The 22,981-nt window shown below is 42.1% G+C and overlaps 1 protein-coding gene across 1 annotated transcript in view; it reads left to right on the forward strand.

The window, feature by feature from the left end:
- Positions 1-22,981, forward strand: part of GPD1L (glycerol-3-phosphate dehydrogenase 1 like) — a 75,911-nt gene that overhangs the window by 46,817 nt on the left and 6,113 nt on the right. Inside the window, exon 6 of the mRNA XM_053713022.1 lies at positions 4,584-4,817. Within this exon, the coding sequence (XP_053568997.1) occupies positions 4,584-4,817 (234 nt within the window). The remainder of the gene's footprint in view (positions 1-4,583; positions 4,818-22,981) is intronic.

Consider the following 22,981-nt stretch of genomic DNA (forward strand, 5'->3'; position numbering starts at 1 on the left):
GCACCACGCATATATACGTCGTCTCTTCAGGATGCTCCAGCACTCTCGGCTGTTAAGTTACAGCCGAGATCTGAAGCTTCAGGCATCTGCCTCATATGGAGCCGGAGCGCGATCGGTCAGATGCCTGATCGTTACAGATGGTGACACTGTGTGTGTGTCACCGTCTGTAACAGTCTTCTGCTGGAGCCGGCGGGAGGTGTGGGCAGCCCAGCAGGGGAGGTGGGAGGAAGTGTGAGGGGCCCTACGCTATGGAACATAAAAAAAACAAAGGGGCAGAGAGGGCTGGGGCAGCTATGCTACAGAAAAGGGGGTGTGGGGGCCCCCTAACTAAAGATCGTGGGTGGGGAAGATGGGGGGCTTACACTGCCTTATAATTATTAAAAAATATATATATTTTATAATAAAAAAACTGGCAGACTGCCAGACAGTCAGAGGGGGTAGGTTAAGAGAGCTTTTTTTTTGGGGGGGGGGGTCAGGGAGGTTGGGGGATAAGGGGGGATTCTACACTGGTGACATTTAAAAAAAGAAAAAAAATTAGTCTGCCAGTATGAAAAAAATAAGGTTGTCTGCCAGTACCTAAAATGGGGTTACCAGTGGGGGAGGGTAGAGCTGTTTTCTGAGGGATCAGCGGGTGGGGAGTGTCGGGTAGGAGGCTAATCTTTACACTAAAGCGAATATTAACGTTTTAAGCTACCTAATTAACCCCTTCACTGCCTGGAATAATACAAGTGTGGTGCGCAGCTGCCATTAGCGTCCTTCTAATTACCAAAAAGCAATAGCAAAACCATATGTCTGCTATTTCTGAACAAAGGGGATCCCAGAGCAACTTTTACAAAAATTTGTGCCATGATTGCACAAGCAGTATGTAAACTTCTGTGAGAAACCAAAAGTTTTTGTGAAAAAACTTTTATTTAGCGGTGAAATGGTGGCAGGAAATATACCAAAATGACCTAGAACAATATCTTGGGTTGTCTAATTAAAAAAAAAATAATATATATATGTGTGTGTAAATAAAAAAAAAAAAAAAAAAAGCTCTTTCTGTTTAAATTGAGTGATGGTAAAAATGCTCTGGTATTTTGGGCACGGTTTTGTCTGGAAGTCCCAGTAGTGAAAAGGTTAATGTGATTTCTTTGCCCCCTTTCTTTTGCTGTAACCATTAAGTTAGTCTCATTGTCTTTTTGTACATGAGCATATGATTATAAAGAGGGACTATCATTATTAAATAGCAAATATCTTTAATGGTGGCAAATGATATCCCCTATTCCTTTATTTGCTTTACCTGGTATCTAATTCAGCCTCTTAACGTACACAACAAATTAATTTCATTTTTTTAAGGCCATTTACTAGTTTTAAATTATGCTGCTCTCCCATTACCCTGAGAACCAATATAATTATATTCTACATTAGGTTATCTGCTTCTGATACCCGATTAGGATTTACACTTTTGCAGTGGCCACTTCTGATATTAAATGACATTTTATTGTGACTTGTAACTCGGCTTGTTACAGAAATAATTTTTGCCTCATTTACATGCAGCCTGAGTGCACAGACAACGGGACATAAGAGACAGCTAGAGTTTTGCGCGCTCACTTATTTGTTGTTGCTCTGCAAATGTGAAATTAGTAAACGTGTAATTGCTTCAGGGTTGTTCTTCACACTTCAAAAATGTCCTGATTTTTTTACATTCATATGCAATATACATAAATGGACACGCTATCTCTTATTTGGATCTTCAGTATTTATTTTGAAGAAAATAATGTGAGAGCTTTTGATCTTTGTAAAATGTTTGAAAATGTAATTATTTTCTCAGAGAAGTAAAAAAAGAAAAACTGTGTGATATGAATGCTTAGTTTGATTTTCATAATGGGGATTGAGATTACTGGAATACTTAAGTGTTTGCATCTTAAAATAGGGACTTTTTAAAACCTGTTTGATGCTTTAGAAGAATCAGCACACATGAAACAGGATTTTGATAGAAAATTAAAGGGACAGTCAAGTTTAAAAAAAAAACAAAAAAAACTTTAATGATTTAAATAGGGAATGTAATTTTAAACAACTTTATAATTAACTTTTATCACCAATTTTTATTTGTTCTCTTGGTATTCTTAGTTGAAAGCTAAACCTAGGAGGTTCATATGCTAATTTCTTAGACCTTGAAGACTGCCTCTAATCTGAATGCGTTTTGACCACTATGTTTCATATATATAACAGTGAGGTCATGCACGTGAAGTGACCTAGAAGTGAGCACTGATTGGCTAAAAGGCAAGTCTGTCAAAAGAACTGAAATAAGGGGGCAGTCAGCAGAAGCTTAGATGCAAGGTAAAACTGTGCTGGTTATGCAAAACTGGGGAATGAGTAATAAAGGGATTATCTTTCTTTTGAAACAACTAAAATTCTGGTGTTGAATGTCCCTTTGAGATAACTGGCTAAATGCATATCACCACAAATGCAACGTCTGATACATGCAAAAAAGCTTCCTGTTTTTTTTTTTTTTAATCGGAAAGTTTAAATTTGGCCTCTCCAGTGGTTGTTTCTTTAGGATTTTTAAAATGCATTAGAATAGACCTGATGCTTAAAATTTAAAGGGACATAGTTGCTGTAATTTTGTTAGAGCGTGTAATTTTTTTTTATTATTGATGTAGCAAATTATGTGCTGGATTATGAGTGGAGCGCTATGTTACGTGCAAGCGAAAAGTGGTTTATCACGGGTGTTTGCGCACGCCGGTCTTTCGTCATATTACATGTTGAAAGTAAACTTTCAACTTTGATTTGAGCGCAATTGAAGTTAACGAGTGTCAGGTTAGCTCAACCTCAGCTCTGGTTAACTGTTTTGTGAAACAAAAACCTTGCATAAAACACATCACAAATACATTAAAGTACAGTAACACTCCTAACACCATCTAATAAAGATTATTATAAAAAAATAGTGTGACAGTTATAAGGGCTAAAAAATATGAGGTCTCTAGTGTTGGGGAAAAAAAATATGCAAGCAGAGGGTAAATTCCCATTTAGGAGCGGAAAGCCTTGCGGTGAGGCAGCCACATTAAGTGTTACTTTATCTATGTGTTTCATTTCATTGTTTCCATTGCTGTTGTAAACTGGTGTAAAAGGGACACTAAACCCAATTTTTTTCTTTCATGATTTAGATAGAGCATGCAGTTTTAAGCAACTTTATAATGTACTCCTATTATTAATTTTTCTTTGTTCTCTTGCTATGTTTATTTGAAAAGGAAGCATAGGAGCCAGCCCATTTTTGGTTCAGCACCTGAGTTGCACTTGCTGATTGGTGGCTAAATGTAGAAAATAAAACATCTCCATATACTTTCTTGGAGTTACTTGTTACCACCAGTTTAGACAGTTTACAACAGCGATGGAAACAAGGCCATAATTATTTTAGCATATTTTATTCCCTATGACAGAATCAAGTGTTTTAAATTACTAGCCACTGTTGATCAGTTCTATGCAATGTTGCAACTTGAAGAAACATTACAGGCAGCTTGTAGAGTTGAAACTGAACCGCTGTTGGGGCACTTATTGCGATACTGAATTGAATCCCTTTTACTATTAACACCTGCAATGTCATTAGTTAACAATTTAACCCCTTTTGCTATTAACCCCTGCAATGTGAATATTAGTCTCCCTGAAGCTATATTAACCCCCTTATCCCTCACTAGTACTACATTCCCTACATCAACAGTTTTTGTGCTATATCTGAATATTAGTTTGTGATTGGTTAGCAAGGATTCTTTTGTTCTGGGGGACAGGGAAATCGGTGAAAAGAATAAACATAAAATAATAAACTAATTTGACAAAACAAAGCTGCAGTTTTCATTGCAAAATTATTCTCAAATATGAAGGTTCAAAATCATGTAGTTTACCATTTGTGTTTAGTGGTCCTTTTAAGGTGATTTAACATACCTATTTAGATAGGTTACATTTATCAGGGTGTATTTAACCCCTTAAGAATATATTGCTAAAAGCATTTGCAATTTTAAACTCCTATTACAAGCTATTATTTCTAAATTGTCTTGATTTTTTAATGTAAATGTTATTTTGTCAATAGTTCTCAAATTATCCTTTCCCACCTCTGAATCATTAGTAGAATGAAACAAATGCAACAAACACATCCCCATTGTTTGCTGCAGGGAGATCCACAGAGACTGTCAAAAAGAACCAACAATGGAGGGCAACAACCAACGGAAATATCCTGTTAATATTTGCTCTGAAATCTTTCCCCCCAATAACTCTGTTATTCTGCAGCAATGCAGAATTGTATTCAGTATTGCATGGACCATGTAAATTGAACAGCTGTAGGGGCTCAAGTTTTTATTGTCCAAATAAACGCGCCTTTCAACAGGTGAAACAAAGATAAATATCTCCAAGTGCATCACACCATAAAAACCTGTCTAACTTAGTGTGGCTGTTTCGAGGCTTATGGAAAAATGATAAATGTGCGATTTGTTATCGTGTGTGCATTTTCAGACACTAAATAGGAGGTTGGCTCAGTTTTGTTTGATAAATCGAGCCCTAGGTGTATAAAAAAATCTTCTTCATTAGTCTCTGATCTTTTACCTACTTTACAGAACATAGTTGCAGTTGGTGCTGGGTTCTGTGATGGCCTCAACTGTGGAGATAACACCAAAGCTGCAGTTATCCGTCTTGGACTCATGGAGATGATTGCATTTGCCAAGATTTTCTGCAAGGGTCCTGTATCAAGCGCTACATTCATGGAGAGCTGTGGTGTTGCAGATCTAATTACCACCTGCTATGGAGGGCGCAATCGAAAAGTGTCAGAGGCTTTTGTGAAAACAGGCAAGGTATGTCGGAAATAAAGTTAAGATAGAAAGGAAATATGTTGAAGTACCACAAGATAGCTGTATGATGAAAAGTAAAACTGTTATTATAAATTATAAACTATATATTATTTTACATGTATAAACCTTGCCTTATGGTTCCCTAATTTCATTATTAGGACAGGGATAATGTTAATGATGTTGCATTCAAATAGAGGTCTACACTATTACAACTTATTAGACAGTAAACCTTTATCTCTAAGAAATTTTAAATATTGCAGAACATTGTGTTTCTCAGCCTTACAGATTTGCACAGCCATGGATGCAGTTTTACTGCATGAATCAATCTTCTCTCGCATTCACCTATTTTCTTCCTCTTAGCGTCAGCATGTGGTACAGTCAATCCAATGCTGTACTGCCCTTTAGACACACTCTTGTACTCGTTCTTGCCCTTTTCTCTTGTAAGGTGTATCCAGTTCACGGATCATCCATTACTTGTGGGATATTCTCCTTCCCAACAGGAAGTTGCAAGAGGATCACCCACAGCAGAGCTGCTATATAGCTCCTCCCCTAACTGCCATATCCAGTCATTCTCTTGCAAGCTCTCAACATAGCTGGAGGTAGTAAGAGGAAAGTGGTGTAATATAGTTAGTTTTTTCTTCAATCCAAAGTTTGTTTCTCTTGTTAAGTGTGTTCAGTCCACGGGTCATCCATTACTTATGGGATATATTCTCCTTCCCAACAGGAAGTTGCAAGAGGATCACCCAAGCAGAGCTGCTATATAGCTCCTCCCCTCACATGTCATATCCAGTCATTCTCTTGCAACCCTCAACAAAGAAGGAGGTCGCGAGAGGAGCTGGAGTTTTTACTTAACTATTCTTCAATCAAAAGTTTGTTATTTTAAATGGCACCGGAGTGTGCTGTTTTTCTATCTCAGGCAATATTTGGAAGAAGAAACTGCCTGCGTTTTTTTTCTATGATCTTAGCAGGCGTAACTAAGATCCACTGGCTGTTCTCGACATTCTGAGGAGTGGGGTAACTTCAGAAACTGGGAATAGCATGCGGGGTCCTCCGCAAATGAGGTATGTGCAGTACTTTATTTTCTGGGAATGGAATTGACTAAGAAAATACTGCTGTTACCGTATGATGTAAGTACAGCCTTAAATGCAGTAGTGGCAACTGGTATCAGGCTGATAAATGTATGCGCAGTCGAGTTATTTTCTAGGGACTAGAATTTGACTGAGAAAATACTGTTAAAACTGAAATAATACTTAAGCCTTATCTGCAGTGGTAGCGACTGGTAGCAGGCTTAGTGATAGCTTTGCATGACATTGGAAAATGTTGTTTTTTAATAAAACGTTTACTGGCATGTTATTCGTTTTTGTGAGGTACTTTGGTGATAAATCGCTTTGGGCATGATTTTTTTCCACATGGCTAACATATTTTTCTGCATGGAAACCGTTATATCAGGGCTCCCACTGTTGTGATAGGAGTGGGAGGGCCCTTGTTTTAGCGCCTTGTTGCGCAGTTAAAATTCTTGCACAGTCTTCCTGCTTCTTCCTCCTTGATCCAGGACGTCTCTAGAGAGCTCAGGGGTCTGCAAAATTCATTTGTGAGGGAGGTAATCAGTCACAGCAGATCTGTGACAGTGTGCTGACTGTGATTAAAAGCGTTAAATCTTAATTTATATCTGTTTTATCCGTTTTGGGTATTGAGGGGTTAATCATCCTTTTGCTAATGGGTGCAATCCTCTGCTAATAATACACTTCTTGTTAAGAATTGTTTAATTATATCTGTATTTTTGAAGCGCTGCAGCGTTTTTTATATTGCTTGTAAACTTATTGAAAGTGATTTCCAAGCTTGTTAGTTTCATTGCTAAGTCTGTTTAAACATGTCTGATTCAGAGGAAACTGTTTGTTCATCATGTTCAAAAGCCAATGTGGAGCCCAATAGAACGATGTGTACCAATTGTATTGATATTGCTTTGAATAAAAGTCAATCTGTACCGATAAAGAAACTATCACCAGACAACGAGGGGGAAGTTATGCCGCCTAACTCTCCTCACGTGTCAGTACCTGCGTCTCCTGCTCGGGAGATGCGTAGGATTGAGACGCCAAGTACATCTAGGCCCTTACAAATCACTTTACATGATATGGCTAATGTTATGAAAGAAGTATTATATAATATGCCCGAATTAAGGGGCAAACGCGATAGCTCTGGGTTAAGGACAGAGCGCGCTGATGACACGAGAGCCATGTCTGATACTGCGTCACAATTTGCAGAACATGAGGACGGTGAGCTTCATTCTGTTGGTGACGGTTCTGATCCGGGGAGACCGGATTCAGAAATTTCAAATTTTAAATTTAAGCTTGAGAACCTCCGTGTGTTACTAGGGGAGGTATTAGCGGCTCTGAATGATTGCGACACGGTGGCAATTCCAGAGAAATTGTGTAGGTTGGATAGATACTATGCGGTACCGGTGTGTACTGACGTTTTTCCTATACCAAAAAGACTTACAGAAATTATTAGTAAGGAGTGGGATAGACCCGGTGTGCCTTTTTCCCCTCCCCCGATATTTAGAAAAATGTTCCCTATAGACTCCACCACACGAGACTTATGGCAGACGGTCCCTAAGGTGGAGGGAGCAGTTTCTACGTTAGCCAAGCGTACCACTATCCCGGTGGAGGATAGCTGTGCTTTCTCAGATCCAAAGGATAAAAAATTAGAGGGTTATCTTAAGAAAATGTTTGTTCAACAGGGTTTTATATTGCAGCCTCTTGCATGCATTGCGCCTGTCACGGCTGCAGCGGCATTCTGGTTTGAGTCTCTGGAAGAGGCGATTCGCACAGAGCCGTTGGATGAGGCTTTGAGCAAAGTTAGAACCCTTAAGCAAGCTAATGCGTTTTTTTCAGATGCCGTAGTACATCTAACCAAACTTACGGCTAAAAATTCCGGATTCGCCATACAGGCGCACAGAGCGCTCTGGCTTAAATCCTGGTCAGCGGATGTAACTTCCAAGTCTAAGCTACTTAACATTCCTTTCAAAGGGCAGACCTTATTCGGGCCCGGCTTGAAGAAAATTATTGCTGACATTACGGGAGGTAAGGGCCACGCCCTTCCTCAGGACAGGGCCAAACCAAAGGCCAAACAGTCTAATTTTCGTGCCTTTCGTAACTTCAAGGCAGGAGCAGCATCGACTTCCTCCGCTCCAAAACAGGAAGGAACTACTGCTCGTTACAGACAGGGTTGGAAAGGCAACCATTCATGGAACAAGGGCAAGCAGGCCAGAAAGCCTACTCCCGCCCCTAAGACAGCATGAAGACAGGGCCCCCTATCCGGAGACGGATTTAGTGGGGGGCAGACTTTCTCTCTTTGCCCAGGCTTGGGCAAGAGATGTGCAGGATCCCTGGACGTTAAAGATTATATCTCAGGGATACCTTCTGGATTTCAAAACCTCTCCTCCACAAGGGAGGTTCCATCTTTCGAGGTTATCGACAAACCTAGTAAAGAGAGAGGCATTTCTACAATGTGTACAAGACCTCTTAATCATGGGAGTGATCCACTCAGTTCCGCGATCGGAACAGGGACAAGGATTTTACTCAAATCTATTTGTGGTTCCCAAAAAAGAGGGAACCTTCAGACCAATCTTGGACTTAAAGATCTTAAACAAATTCCTAAGGGTACCATCGTTCAAGATGGAAACCATTCGAACCATCCTACCCATGATCCAAGAGGGTCAATATATGACCACGGTGGACTTAAAGGATGCTTACCTTCATATACCGATTCACAAAGATCATTATCGGTACCTAAGGTTTGCCTTTCTAGACAGGCATTACCAGTTTGTGGCTCTTCCCTTCGGGTTAGCCACGGCCCCGAGAATTTTTCCGAAGGTTCTGGGCTCACTTCTGGCGGTACTAAGACCACGAGGCATAGCGGTGGCTCCGTACCTAGACGACATTCTGATACAAGTGTCAAGTTTTCAGAATGCAAAATCTCATACAGAGATAGTTCTAGCATTTCTGAGGTCGCATGGGTGGAAAGTGAACGTGGAAAAGAGTTCTCTGTTACCACTCACAAGGGTTCCTTTTCTAGGGACTCTTATAGATTCTGTAGAGATGAAGATTTACCTGACGGAGTCCAGGTTATCAAAGATTCTCAATGCTTGTCGTGTCCTTCATTCCGTTCCAAGCCCATCAGTAGCTCAGTGCATGGAGGTAATCGGCTTAATGGTCGCGGCAATGGACATAGTGCCATTTGCGCGCCTGCATCTCAGACCGCTGCAACTATGCATGCTCAGTCAATGGAACGGGGATTACTCAGATCTGTCCCCTTTGCTAAATCTGGACCAGGAGACCAGAGATTCTCTTCTCTGGTGGTTGTCACCGGTTCATCTGTCCAAAGGAATGACCTTTCGCAGACCAGATTGGACTATTGTAACAACGGATGCCAGCCTTCTAGGCTGGGGAGCAGTCTGGAATTCCCTGAAGGCTCAGGGATCGTGGACTCAGGAGGAGAAACTCCTCCCAATAAACATTCTAGAATTAAGAGCAATATTCAATGCTCTTCTAGCTTGGCCTCAGTTAGCAAAACTGAGGTTCATCAGATTTCAGTCGGACAATATCACGACTGTGGCTTACATCAATCATCAAGGGGGAACCAGGAGTTCCCTAGCGATGTTGGAAGTCTCGAAGATAATTCGCTGGGCAGAGTCTCACTCTTGCCACCTGTCAGCGATTTACATCCCGGGCGTAGAGAACTGGGAGGCGGATTTCCTAAGTCGCCAGACTTTTCATCCGGGAGAGTGGGAACTTCACCCGGAGGTATTTGCTCAACTGATTCGTCGTTGGGGCGAACCGGATCTGGATCTCATGGCATCTCGCCAGAACGCGAAGCTTCCTTGTTACGGATCCAGGTCCAGGGACCCGGGAGCGGTGCTGGTAGATGCATTAGCAGCCCCTTGGGTTTTCAACATAGCTTATGTGTTTCCACCATTTCCGTTGCTACCTCGGCTGATTGCCAGGATCAAACAGGAGAGGGCATCGGTAATTCTGATAGCGCCTGCGTGGCCACGCAGGACCTGGTATGCAGACCTAGTGGACATGTCGTCCTGTCCACCATGGTCTCTTCCTCTGAGGCAGGACCTTCTAATTCAGGGTCCTTTCAACCATCCAAACCTAATTTCTCTGAGGCTGACTGCCTGGAAATTGAACGCTTGATTCTATCAAAGCGTGGGTTTTCGGATTCGGTTATTGATACATTAATACAGGCTCGGAAACCTGTGACCAGAAAAATTTACCATAAGATATGGCGTAAATATTTATATTGGTACGAATCCAAGAGTTACTCATGGAGTAAAATTAGGATTCCTAGGATATTAGCTTTTCTACAAGAGGGTTTAGAAAAGGGTTTATCCGCTAGTTCGCTAAAGGGACAGATTTCAGCTCTGTCTATTCTTTTACACAAACGTCTGGCAGAGAATCCAGACGTCCAGGCCTTTTGTCAGGCTTTGGCTAGAATTAAGCCTGTGTTTAAAGCTGTTGCTCCTCCGTGGAGCTTAAACTTGGTTCTTAAAGTTCTTCAGGGTGTTCCGTTTGAACCCCTTCATTCCATTGATATTAAGCTTTTATCTTGGAAAGTTTTGTTTTTGATGGCTATTTCCTCGGCTCGAAGAGTCTCTGAGTTATCTGCCTTACATTGTGATTCTCCTTATCTGATCTTTCATTCAGACAAGGTAGTACTGCGTACTAAACCTGGGTTTTTGCCTAAGGTTGTTTCTAACCGGAATATCAATCAAGAGATTGTTGTTCCATCATTATGTCCTAATCCTTCTTCAAAGAAGGAACGTCTTTTGCATAATCTAGACGTGGTCCGTGCTCTGAAGTTCTACTTACAGGCAACTAAAGATTTTAGACAAACTTCTTCTCTGTTTGTCGTTTACTCTGGACAGAGGAGAGGTCAAAAGGCTTCGGCTACCTCTCTCTCTTTTTGGCTTCGTAGCATAATACGTTTAGCCTATGAGACTGCTGGACAGCAGCCTCCTGAAAGAATTACAGCTCATTCCACTAGAGCTGTGGCTTCCACCTGGGCCTTTAAGAATGAGGCCTCTGTTGAACAGATTTGCAAGGCTGCAACTTGGTCTTCACTTCATACTTTTTCCAAATTTTACAAATTTGACACTTCTTCGGAGACTGGTTTTGGGAGAAAGGTTCTACAGGCAGTGGTTCCTTCTGTTTAATGTTCCTGCCTTGTCCCTCCCATCATCTGTGTACTTAGCTTTGGTATGGGTATCCCATAAGTAATGGATGACCCGTGGACTGAACACACTTAACAAGAGAAAACATAATTTATGCTTACCTGATAAATTTATTTCTCTTGTAGTGTGTTCAGTCCACGGCCCGCCCTGTCTTTTTAAGGCAGGTTCTAAATTTTAAAATTATAACTCCAGTCACCACTGCACCTTATAGTTTCTCCTTTCTCGTCTTGTTTCGGTCGAATGACTGGATATGACATGTGAGGGGAGGAGCTATATAGCAGCTCTGCTTGGGTGATCCTCTTGCAACTTCCTGTTGGGAAGGAGAATATATCCCATAAGTAATGGATGACCCGTGGACTGAACACACTACAAGAGAAATAAATTTATCAGGTAAGCATAAATTATGTTTTTTAAATGGTACCAGAGTTGTACTATTTTATCTCAGGCAGCATTTAGAAGAAGAATCTGCCTGCGTTTTTCTATGATCTTAGCAGAAGTAACTAAGATCCACTGCTGTTCTCACATATGTCTGAGGAGTGAGGTAACTTCAGAGGGAGAATGGCGTGCAGGTTATCCTGCAATAAGGTATGTGCAGTTTAAGTTTTTCTAGTGATGGAATTTGCTAGAAAAAAGCTGCTGATACCAGATTAATTTAAGTTAAGCCTAAATACAGTGATTTAATAGCGACTAGTATCAGGCTTGCTATCAGAGGTATATACTCTGATTAATGTGCAATATAAAACGTTTGCTGGCATGTTTAATCGTTTTTATATATGCTTTGGTGATAAAACTTATTGGGGCCTAGTTTTTTCCTGAGGCTTTCCACTGTTGTAATATGAGTGGGAGGGGCCTAGTTAAAATTACAGACAGAGACATTCAGCTTCCCTCAGCAGTTCCCTGCATGCTTTAGGACATCTGAAGGGCTCAAAAGGCTTCAAAAGTCATATATTGAGGAAGGTAAAGTTGGCAATTGTTGTGACTGTTTAAAAAACGTTTTTTTTTTCAATTTGTTAATCCGTTTTTTGTATTAAGGGGTTAATCATCCATTTGCAAGTGGGTGCAATGCTCTGCTAACTTGTTACATACACTGTAAAAATGTCGTTAGTTTAACTGCCTTTTTTCACTGTTATTTCAAATTTTAGCAAAATTTGTTTCCCTTAAAGGCACAGTAACGTTTTTTATATTGCTCGTTTAACTTGATGTAAAGTGTTTTCCAAGCTTGCTAGTCTCATTGCTAGTCTGTATAAACATGTCTGACATAGAGGAAACTCCTTGTTCATTATGTTTAAAAGCCATGGTGGACCCCATATGAGAATATGTACTAAATGTATTGATTTCACTTTAAACAATAAAGATCAGCTTTTATCTTTAAAAAATTTATCACCAGAGGATTCTGGCGAGGGGGAAGTTATGCCGACTAACTCTCCCCACGTGTCAGACCCTTTGACTCCCGCTCAAGGGACTCACGCTAAAATGGCGCCAAGTACATCAAAGACGCCCATAGCGATTACTTTGCAGGACATGGCGGCAATCATGGATAATACCCTGTCAGCGGTATTAGCCAGACTGTCGGAATTCAGAGGAAAGCGCGATAGCTCTGGGGTTAGACGTAGTACAGAGCGCGCAGATGCCTTAAGGCCCATGTCTGATACTGCGTCACAATATGCAGAAGCTGAGGAAGGAGAGCTTCAGTCTGTGGGTGACATTTCTGATTCGGGGAAACCTGATTCAGATATTTCTACTTTTAAATTTAAGCTTGAGAACCTCCGTGTATTGCTTGGGGAGGTGTTAGCTGCTCTGAATGACAGTGACACAATTGCAGTACCAGAGAAATTGTGTAGACTGGATAAATACTATGCAGTGCCGGTGTGTACTGATGTTTTTCCAATACCTAAAAGGTTTACAGAAATCATTAATAAGGAGTGGGATAGACCCGGTGTGCCGTTTTCCCCCCCTCCTATTCTTAGAAAAATGTTTCCAATAGACGCCACCACACAGGACTTATGGCAGACGGTCCCTAAGGTGGAGGGAGCAGTTTCTACTTTAGCAAAGCGTACCACTATCCCTGTCGAGGACAGTTGTGCTTTTTCAGATCCAATGGATAAAAAATTAGGTTACCTTAAGAAAATGTTTATTCAACAAGGTTTCTCCAACATTGGTGTGTCCGGTCCACGGCGTTATCCTTACTTGTGGGAATATCTCTTCCCCAACAGGAAATGGCAAAGAGTCCCAGCAAAGCTGGCCATATAGTCCCTCCTAGGCTCCGCCCACCCCAGTCATTCTCTTTGCCGTTGCACAGGCAACATCTCCACGGAAATGGTTAAGAGTATGTGGTGTTTAGTTGTAGTTTTTTATTCTACTATCAAGAGTTTGTTATTTTAAAATAGTGCTGGTATGTACTATTTACTCTGAAACAGAAAAAGATGAAGAATTCTGTTTGTGAGAGGAAGATGATTTTAGCAGACAGTAACTAAAATCGTTTGCTGTTTCCACATAGGACTGTTGAGATGAAGTAACTTCAGTTGGGGGAAACAGTTAGCAGACTTTTCTGCTTAAGGTATGACTAGCCATATTTCTAACAAGACTGTGTAATGCTGGAAGGCTGTAATTTCCCCTCATGGGGACCGGTAAGCCATTTTCTTAGTCTCAAACAGAATAAAGGGCTTAATATGGGCTATAAAACTGGGAGACACTTTTATGGGCAAAATCGATTGCTTTATTTGGGCATTTTATACATGTTTATGCTGGTAATTCACACTTATAAACTTGGGGAACGTTTTTTTAACGTCAGGCACTGTGTTAGACACCTTTTCCAGTCAGGAAGGGCCTTCCCAGTTGTAGGCTGAGCCTCATTTTCGCGCCATTACTGCGCAGTTACTTTTGAGAGCAAGACATGCAGATGCATGTGTGAGGATCTGAAAGTAGTTGGAAAAGCTCCTAGAAGGCTTCATTTCGTATCGTATTCCCCCCTGGGTTTGGTAAAGTCGCAACAAAGGCTGTAGCTGGGACTGTAGAGGGGTTAAAACTGTAACCGGCTCCGGTTTCGTTATTTTAAGGGTTAAAGCTCTGAAAATTGGTGTGCAATACTTTGAATGCTTTAAGACACTGTGGTGAAATTGAACAATTCCTTCATACTTTTTCACATATTCAGTAATAAAGTGTGCTCTGTTTAAAATTTAAAGAGACAGTAACGGTTTTGTTTTAAAACGGTTTTTGTGCTTTATTGACAAGTTTAAGCCTGTTTAACATGTCTGTACCTTCAGATAAGCTATGTTCTATATGTATGAAAGTCAATGTGTCTCCCCCTTCAAAACTGTGGGATAATTGTGCCATAGCGTCCAAACAAAGTAAGGACAGTACTGCCACAGATAATGAAATTGCCCAAGATGATTCTTCAGATGAAGGGAGTAGACATGGTTCTACATCATCTCCTTCTGTGTCTATACCAGTTTTGCCCACGCAGGAGGCCCCTAGTACTTCTAGCGTGCCAATGCTTATTACTATGCAACAATTGACGGCAGTAATGGATAACTCCATAGCAAATATTTTATCCAAAATGCCTGCATATCAGAGAAAGCGCGATTGCTCTGTTTTAAACACTGAAGAGCAGGAGGGCGCTGATGATAATTGCTCTGTCATACCCTCACACCAATCTGAAGGGGCCATGAGGGAGGTTTTGTCAGATGGGGAAATTTCAGATTCAGGAAAAATTTCTCAACAGGCTGAACCTGATGTTGTGACATTTAAATTAGAGCATCTCCGCGCACTGCTTAAGGAGGTGTTATCTACTCTGGATGATTGTGACAACCTGGTCATTCCAGAAAAATTATGCAAGATAGACAAGAGTTCTCTTCTTGGGAACAATAATAGATTCTTTAGAAATGAGGATTTTTCTGACAGATGTCAGAAAGTCAAAACTTCTAAGCGCTTGTCAAGTTCTTCATTCTGTTCCACGTCCTTCCATAGCTCAGTGCATGGAAGTAGTAGGGTTGATGGTTGCAGCAATGGACATAGTTCCTTTTGCACGAATTCATCTAAAACCATTACAACTGTGCATGCTGAAACAGTGGAATGGGGACTATACAGACTTGTCTCCAGTGATTCAAGTAGATCAGAAGACCAGAGATTCACTCCGTTGGTGGCTAACCCTGGACCACCTATCCCAGGGAATGAGCTTCCGCAGACCAGAGTGGGTCATCGTCACGACCGACGCCAGTCTAGTGGGCTGGGGCGCGGTCTGGGAATCCCTGAAAGCTCAGGGACTATGGTCTCGGGAAGAGTCTCTTCTCCCGATAAACATTCTGGAACTAAGAACGATATTCAATGCTCTCAGGGCTTGGCCTCAGCAAGCAAAGGCCAGATTCATAAGATTCCAATCAGACAACATGACGACTGTTGCTTATATCAATCATCAGGGGGGAACAAGGAGTTCCCTGGCAATGAAAGAAGTGACCAAAATAATACAATGGGCGGAGGATCACTCCTGCCACCTATCTGCGATCCACATCCCAGGTGTGGAAAACTGGGAAGCGGATTACTTGAGTCGTCAGACATTCCATCCGGGGGAGTGGGAACTCCACCCGGAGATCTTTGCCCAGTTGACGCAATTATGGGGCATTCCAGATATGGATCTGATGGCGTCTCGTCAGAACTTCAAGGTTCCTTGCTACGGATCCAGATCCAGGGATCCCAAGGCGACTCTAGTGGATGCACTAGTAGCGCCTTGGACCTTCAACCTAGCTTATGTGTTTCCTCTCATTCCCAGGCTGGTAGCCAGGATCAAGCAGGAGAGGGCCTCGGTGATCTTGATAGCTCCTGCGTGGCCACGCATGACTTGGTATGCAGACCTGGTGAATATGTCATCGGCTCCACCATGGAAGCTACCTTTGAGACAGGACCTTCTTGTGCAGGGTCCATTCGAACATCCAAATCTGGTCTCCCTCCAGCTGACGGCTTGGAGATTGAACGATTTATTCTATCAAGGCGTGGGTTTTCAGATTCTGTGATAGATACTCTGGTTCAAGCCAGATAACCGGTAACTAGAAAAATTTACCATAAAATATGGAAAAGATATATCTGCTGGTGTGAATCCAAGGGATTCCCATGGAATAAGGTAAAAATTCCTAAGATCCTTTCCTTTCTACAAGAAGGTTTGGATAAAGGATTATCTCTAAAAGGACAGATTTCTGCTTTATCTGTCTTACTACACAAACGACTGGCAGCTGTGCCAGATGTTCAAGCATTTGTTCAGGCTCTGGTTAGGATCAAGCCTGTTTACAGACCTTTGACTCCTCCCTGGAGTTTAAATCTAGTTCTTTCAGTTCTTCAAGGGATTCCGTTTGAACCTTTACATTCCATAGATATTAAGTTGTTATCTTGGAAAGTTTTGTTTTTGGTTGCTATTTCTTCTGCTAGAAGAGTTTCTGAGTTATCTGCTCTGCAGTGTACTCCACCCTATCTGGTGTTCCATTCAGATAAGGTTGTTTTGCGTACTAAGCCTGGTTTTCTTCCAAAGGTTGTTTCCAACAAAAATATTAACCAGGAGATAGTTGTACCTTCTTTGTGTCCGAATCCAGTTTCAAAGAAGGAACGTTTGCTACACAATTTAGATGTAGTCCGTGCTCTAAAATTCTACTTAGAAGCTACAAAAGAGTTCAGACAAACATCTTCTCTGTTTGTCGTCTATTCTGGTAAAAGGAGAGGTCAAAAAGCAACTTCTACCTCTCTTTCCTTTTGGCTTAAAAGCATCATCCGATTGGCTTATGAGACTGCCGGACGGCAGCCTCCTGAAAGAATCACAGCTCACTCCACTAGGGCTGTGGCTTCCACATGGGCCTTCAAGAACGAGGCTTCTGTTGATCAGATATGTAAGGCAGCGACTTGGTCTTCACTGCACACTTTTGCCAAATTTTACAAATTTGATACTTTTGCTTCTTCGGAGGCTATTTTTGGGAGAAAGGTTTTGCAAGCTGTGGTGCCTTCCGTTTAGGTAACCTGATTTGCTCCCTCCCTTCATCCGTGTCCTAAAGCTTTGGTATTGGTTCCCACAAGTAAGGATGACGCCGTGGACCGGACACACCAATGTTGGAGAAAACAGAATTTATGCTTACCTGATAAATTACTTTCTCCAACGGTGTGTCCGGTCCACGGCCCACCCTGGTTTTTTAATCAGGTTTGATGAATTATTTTCTCTAACTACAGTCACCACGGCACCCTATGGTTTCTCCTATTTTTTCCTCCTGTCCGTCGGTCGAATGACTGGGGTGGGCGGAGCCTAGGAGGGACTATATGGCCAGCTTTGCCATTTCCTGTTGGGCAAGAGATATTCCCACAAGTAAGGATGACGCCGTGGACCGGACACACCGTTGGAGAAAGTAATTTATCAGGTAAGCATAAATTCTGTTTTTATCCTGTAGCCCCTTGCATGCATTGCGCCTGTCACTGCTGCTGCGGCGTTCTGGTTTGAGTCTCTGGAAGAGGCCTTTCGGACAGCTACTCCATTGACTGAAATACTTGACAAGCTTAGAACACTTAAGCTAGCTAATTCTTTTGTTTCTGACGCCATTGTTCATTTGACTAAACTAACGGCTAAGAATTCTGGATTCGCCATCCAGGCGCGTAGGGCGCTATGGCTTAAATCTTGGTCAGCTGACGTGACTTCAAAGTCTAAATTACTTAACATTCCCTTCAAGGGGCAGACCCTATTCGGGCCTGGTTTGAAGGAAATTATTGTTGACAATACTGGAGGTAAGGGTCATACCCTTCCTCAAGACAGGGCCAAATCAAAGGCCAAACAGTCTAATTTTCATGCCTTTCGAAACTTCAAGGCAGGTGCAGCATCAGCTTCCTCTGCTACAAGACAAGAGGGAACTTTTGCTCAATCCAAGCCGGGCTGGAAACCTAACCAGTCCTGGAACAAAGGCAAGCAGGCCAGAAAGCCTGCTGCTGCCTCTAAGACAGCATGAAGGAACGGCCCCCTATCCGGTAACGGATCTAGTAGGGGGCAGACTTTCTCTCTTCGCCCAGGCGTGGGCAAGAGATGTTCAGGATCCCTGGGCGTTGGAGATCATATCTCAGGGATATCTTCTGGACTTCAAAGCTTCCCCTCCTCAAGGGAGATTTCACCTTTCGAGATTATCTGTAAACCAGATAAAGAAAGAGGCATTCTTACTCTGTGTGCAAGACCTCCTAGTTATGGGAGTGATCTGTCCAGTTCCACAGTCGGAACAGAGACAGGGTTTTTATTCAAATCTGTTTGTTGTTCCCAAAAAAGAGGGAACCTTCAGACCCATTTTGGATCTAAAGATCTTAAACAAATTCCTCAGAGTTCCATCGTTCAAAATGGAAACTATTCGGACCATCCTACCTATGATCCAGGAGGGTCAGTACATGACCACAGTGGATTTGAAGGATGCTTACCTTCACATACCGATTCACAAAGATCATAATCGGTTCCTAAGGTTTGCCTTTCTGGACAGGCATTACCAATTTGTGGCTCTTCCCTTCGGGTTAGCTACAGCTCCAAGAATCTTTACAAAGGTTCTGGGATCGCTTCTGGCGGTCCTAAGACCGCGAGGTATATCAGTGGCCCCTTATCTAGACGACATTCTGATACAGGCGTCAAGCTTTAAGATTGCCAAGTCACATACGGACATAGTTCTGGCATTTCTCAGGTCACATGGGTGGAAGGTGAACGAGGAAAAGAGTTCTCTATCCCCACTCACAAGAGTCTCCTTCCTAGGGACTCTGATAGATTCTGTAAAAATGAAGATTTACCTGACAGAATCCAGGTTATCAAAGCTTCTAAAATCTTGCTGTGTTTTTCATTCTATTCCGCGCCCTTCGGTGGCTCAGTGTATGGAAGTAATCGGCTTGATGGTAGCGGCGATGGACATAGTGCCATTTGCGCGACTACATCTCAGACCGCTGCAACTATGCATGCTCAGTCAGTGGAATGGGGATTACACAGATTTGTCCCCTCTGCTAAATCTGGATCAAGAGACCAGAGATTCTTTTCTCTGGTGGCTATCTCGGGTCCATCTGTCCAAAGGTATGACCTTTCGCAGGCCAGATTGGACAATTGTAACAGTTGCCAGCCTTCTAGGTTGGGGTGCAGTCTGGAATTCCCTGAAGGCTCAGGGATCGTGGACTCAGGAGGAGAAACTCCTCCCAATAAATATTCTGGAGTTAAGAGCAATATTCAATGCTCTTCTAGCTTGGCCTCAGTTAGCAACCCTGAGGTTCATCAGATTTCAGTCGGACAACATCACGACTGTGGCTTACATCAACCATCAAGGGGGAACCAGGAGTTCCCTAGCGATGTTAGAAGTCTCCAAGATAATTCGCTGGGCAGAGACTCACTCTTGCCACCTATCAGCAATCCATATCCCAGGTGTAGAGAACTGGGAGGCGGATTTCTAAGTCGTCAGACTTTTTATCCGGGGGAGTGGGAACTCCATCAGGAGGTGTTTGCTCAATTGGTTCATCGTTGGGGCAAACCAGAACTGGATCTCATGGCGTCTCGCCAGAACGCCAAGCTTCCTTGCTACGGATCCAGGTCCAGGGACCCAGAAGCGGCACTGATAGATGCTCTAGCAGTGCCTTGGTTCTTCAACCTGGCTTATGTGTTTCCACCGTTTCCTCTGCTCCCTCGACTGATTGCCAAAATCAAACAGGAGAGAGCATCGGTGATCTTGATAGCGCCTGCGTGGCCACGCAGGACCTGGTATGCAGACCTAGTGGACATGTCATCCTTTCCACCATGGCCCTGCCTCTGAGACAAGACCTTCTTCTACTACAAGGTCCGTTCAATCATCCGAATCTAATTTCTCTGAGACTGACTGCATGGAGATTGAACGCTTGATTTTTATCAAAGCGTGGCTTCTCCGAGTCAGTCATTGATACCCTTATACAGGCACGAAAGCCTGTCACCAGGAAAATCTACCATAAGATATGGCGTAAATACCTTTATTGGTGTGAATCCAAGAATTACTCATGGAGTAAGGTTAGGATTCCTAGGATATTGTCCTTTCTCCAAGAGGGTTTGGAAAATGGATTATCAGCTAGTTCTTTAAAGGGACAGATTTCTGCTCTGTCTATTTTTTTGCACAAGCGTCTGGCAGACGTTCCAGACGTTCAATCTTTTTGTCAGGCTTTGGTTAGAATTAAGCCTGTGTTTAAACCTGTTGCTCCCCCATGGAGCTTAAACTTGGTTCTTAAAGTTCTTCAAGGGGTTCCGTTTGAACCCCTTCATTCCATTGATATCAAACTTTTATCTTGGAAAGTTCTGTTTTTGATGGCTATTTCCTTGGCTCGGAGAGTCTCTGAGTTATCTGCCTTACAATGTGATTCTCCTTATCTGATTTTCCATTCAGATAAAGTAGTTCTGCGTACAAACCTGGGTTTTTACCTAAGGTAGTTTCTAACAAGAATATCAATCAAGAGATTGTTGTTCGATCATTGTGTCCTAATCCTTCTTCAAAGAAGGAACGCCTTTTACATAATCTGGACGTGGTCCGTGCTTTGAAGTTTTACTTATGCAGTTTACCGGTGTGTGTATATATGTATGTGTGTGTGTGTGTGTGTGTGTGTATGTATATGTATATATATATATTTATATGTGTATGTATGTATGTGTGTGTGTATATATATATATATATATATATATATATATATATATATATATATATATATATATATATATATATATATATATATTCCTTCCTAACAGGAAGTGGCAAAGAGAGCACCCACAGTAGAGCTGTCTATATAGCTCCCCCCTTAACTCCTCCTGTTAGTTTTTATTTTCTTCAAGCAAGAGTTTGTTATTTTAAAATGGTACCGGTGTGTACTATTTACTCTCAGGCAGGAGATGGATGAAGAATTCTGCCTAGAGGATGATGATCTTAGCGTTTGTAACCAAGATCCAATGCTGTTCCTACAGAGGCTGAGGAGTACAGGAAACTTCAGTGTGAGGAACGGTTTCATGCTATACAGCAATGAGGTATGTTCAGTAATTTTTTCTCAAGAGACTGTGATATTTCAGAAACTCTGACAGTATCCCCATGAGGGTAAGGGTAAGCAGTAATCCTAGACTCATAGTGGCATTACTAAACTTACATAAGGGCTAAAATCATGGTTGACACAATGATATTAGCAAACGGTTGTGTGTACTGGGAGTGCTGTTTATAAACCTTTGAGGGGCAACTGTGTTGAGGGTACACTTGGCTTTTTGGGGTTTTAGAACCCACATGGCTGGTAAAAACGCTTGGTGTGTTTTTTTGGAGGCCTTAGAAACATCAAGTGCAGTGGGCGGGGCCTAATTTCGCACCTCAGTTGCGCAGTTGTTTACTCCTGGCAAGCAGCAAGCTACTACACCGGAGGGTCCTGGTGAACTTTTTGGGCCAAATCGAAGCTTTATCCCCACATTTCCAATCCCTAAGGGCAGGTAGGCGCCACAGCAGAGCTGTGGCAAGGTGCTAACAGGTTTTTTTTCCGGTTTTTGGCACTTTGTCAATCCGGTTTCCATATTTAGGGGTTAAATGTTTCACTTGCTTGTGGTGCAAACTTATTAAAGCTTATTGAATCTGCTGTAAAAATTTAAAAAAAAATTGATGTATTTTTAAGCAGTTTTGCAGATTGTGTATGCCTTTTTTTCTCTTAAAGGCACAGTACCATTTTTTATAATTGTTATTTTCTCACTGAATAAAGTGTTTTCCAAGATTGCTTGTCTCATTACTAGCCTGTTCAACATGTCTGACATTGAAGAAACTCCTTGCTCAATATGTTTAGAAGCCATTGTGGTACCCCCTCTTAGAATGTGCCCCTCATGTACTGATATGTCTATAAATTGCAAACATCATATTTTGACTTATAAGAGTTTGGCACTGGATGATTCTCAGACAGAAGGAAATCCGGTTATGCCATCTAGTTCTCCCCAAGTGTCACAACCAGTAACGCCCGCACAAGTGACCCCAAGTACCTCTAGTGCGTCTAATTCTTTCACCTTGCAAGATATGGCCTCAGTTATGAATACTACCCTCACAGAGGTTTTATCTGAACTGCCTGGGTTGCAAGGGAAGTGCAGTAGCTCTGGGTTAAGAACAAATGCTGAGCCTTCTGACGCTTTAGTAGCCATATCCGATGTACCCTCACAATGTTCAGAGGTAGGGGTGAGGGATTTGCTGTCTGAGGGAGAGATTTCTGATTCAGGAAAGATGTTCCCTCAGACAGATTCAGATATGACGGCCTTTAAATTTAAGCTAGAACACCTCCGCCTATTGCTCAGGGAGGTTTTAGCGACTGGATGATTGTGACCCTATTGTAGTTCCAGAGAAATTGTGAAAAATGGACAAATATTTAGAGGTTCCTGTCTACACTGATGTTTTTCTGGTCCCTAAGAGGATTTCGGACATTGTTACTAAGGAGTGGGATAGACCAGGTATTCCGTTCGCTCCCCCTCCTGTTTTTAAGAAGATGTTTCCCATATCCGACACCATGCGGGACTCGTGGCAGACGGTCCCTAAGGTGGAGGGAGCTGTTTCTACTCTAGCTAAGCGTACAACTATACCTATCAAGGACAGTTGTGCTTTCAAAGATCCTATGGATAAAAAATTAGAGGGTCTCCTATAGAAAATTTTTGTTCATCAGGGTTTTCTTCTCCAGCCTATAGCGTGCATTGTTCCTGTAACCACTGCAGCTGCCTTTTGGTTCGAGGCTCTGGAAGAGGCTCTTCAGGTGGAGACCCCATTAGATGATATTCTGGATAGAATTAGGGCTCTTAAGCTAGCTAATTCTTTCATTACAGATGCCGCTTTTCATCTGGCTAAATTAGCTGCAATGAATTCAGGTTTTGCCATTTTAGCGCGTAGAGCGTTATGGCTTAAGTCCTGGTCGGCTGATGTGTCATAAAAATCTAAGCTTTTGACCATCC

This window comes from Bombina bombina, chromosome 5 (assembly GCF_027579735.1).
Source record: "Bombina bombina isolate aBomBom1 chromosome 5, aBomBom1.pri, whole genome shotgun sequence".
In the NCBI taxonomy this organism is placed as follows: Eukaryota; Metazoa; Chordata; class Amphibia; order Anura; family Bombinatoridae; genus Bombina; species Bombina bombina.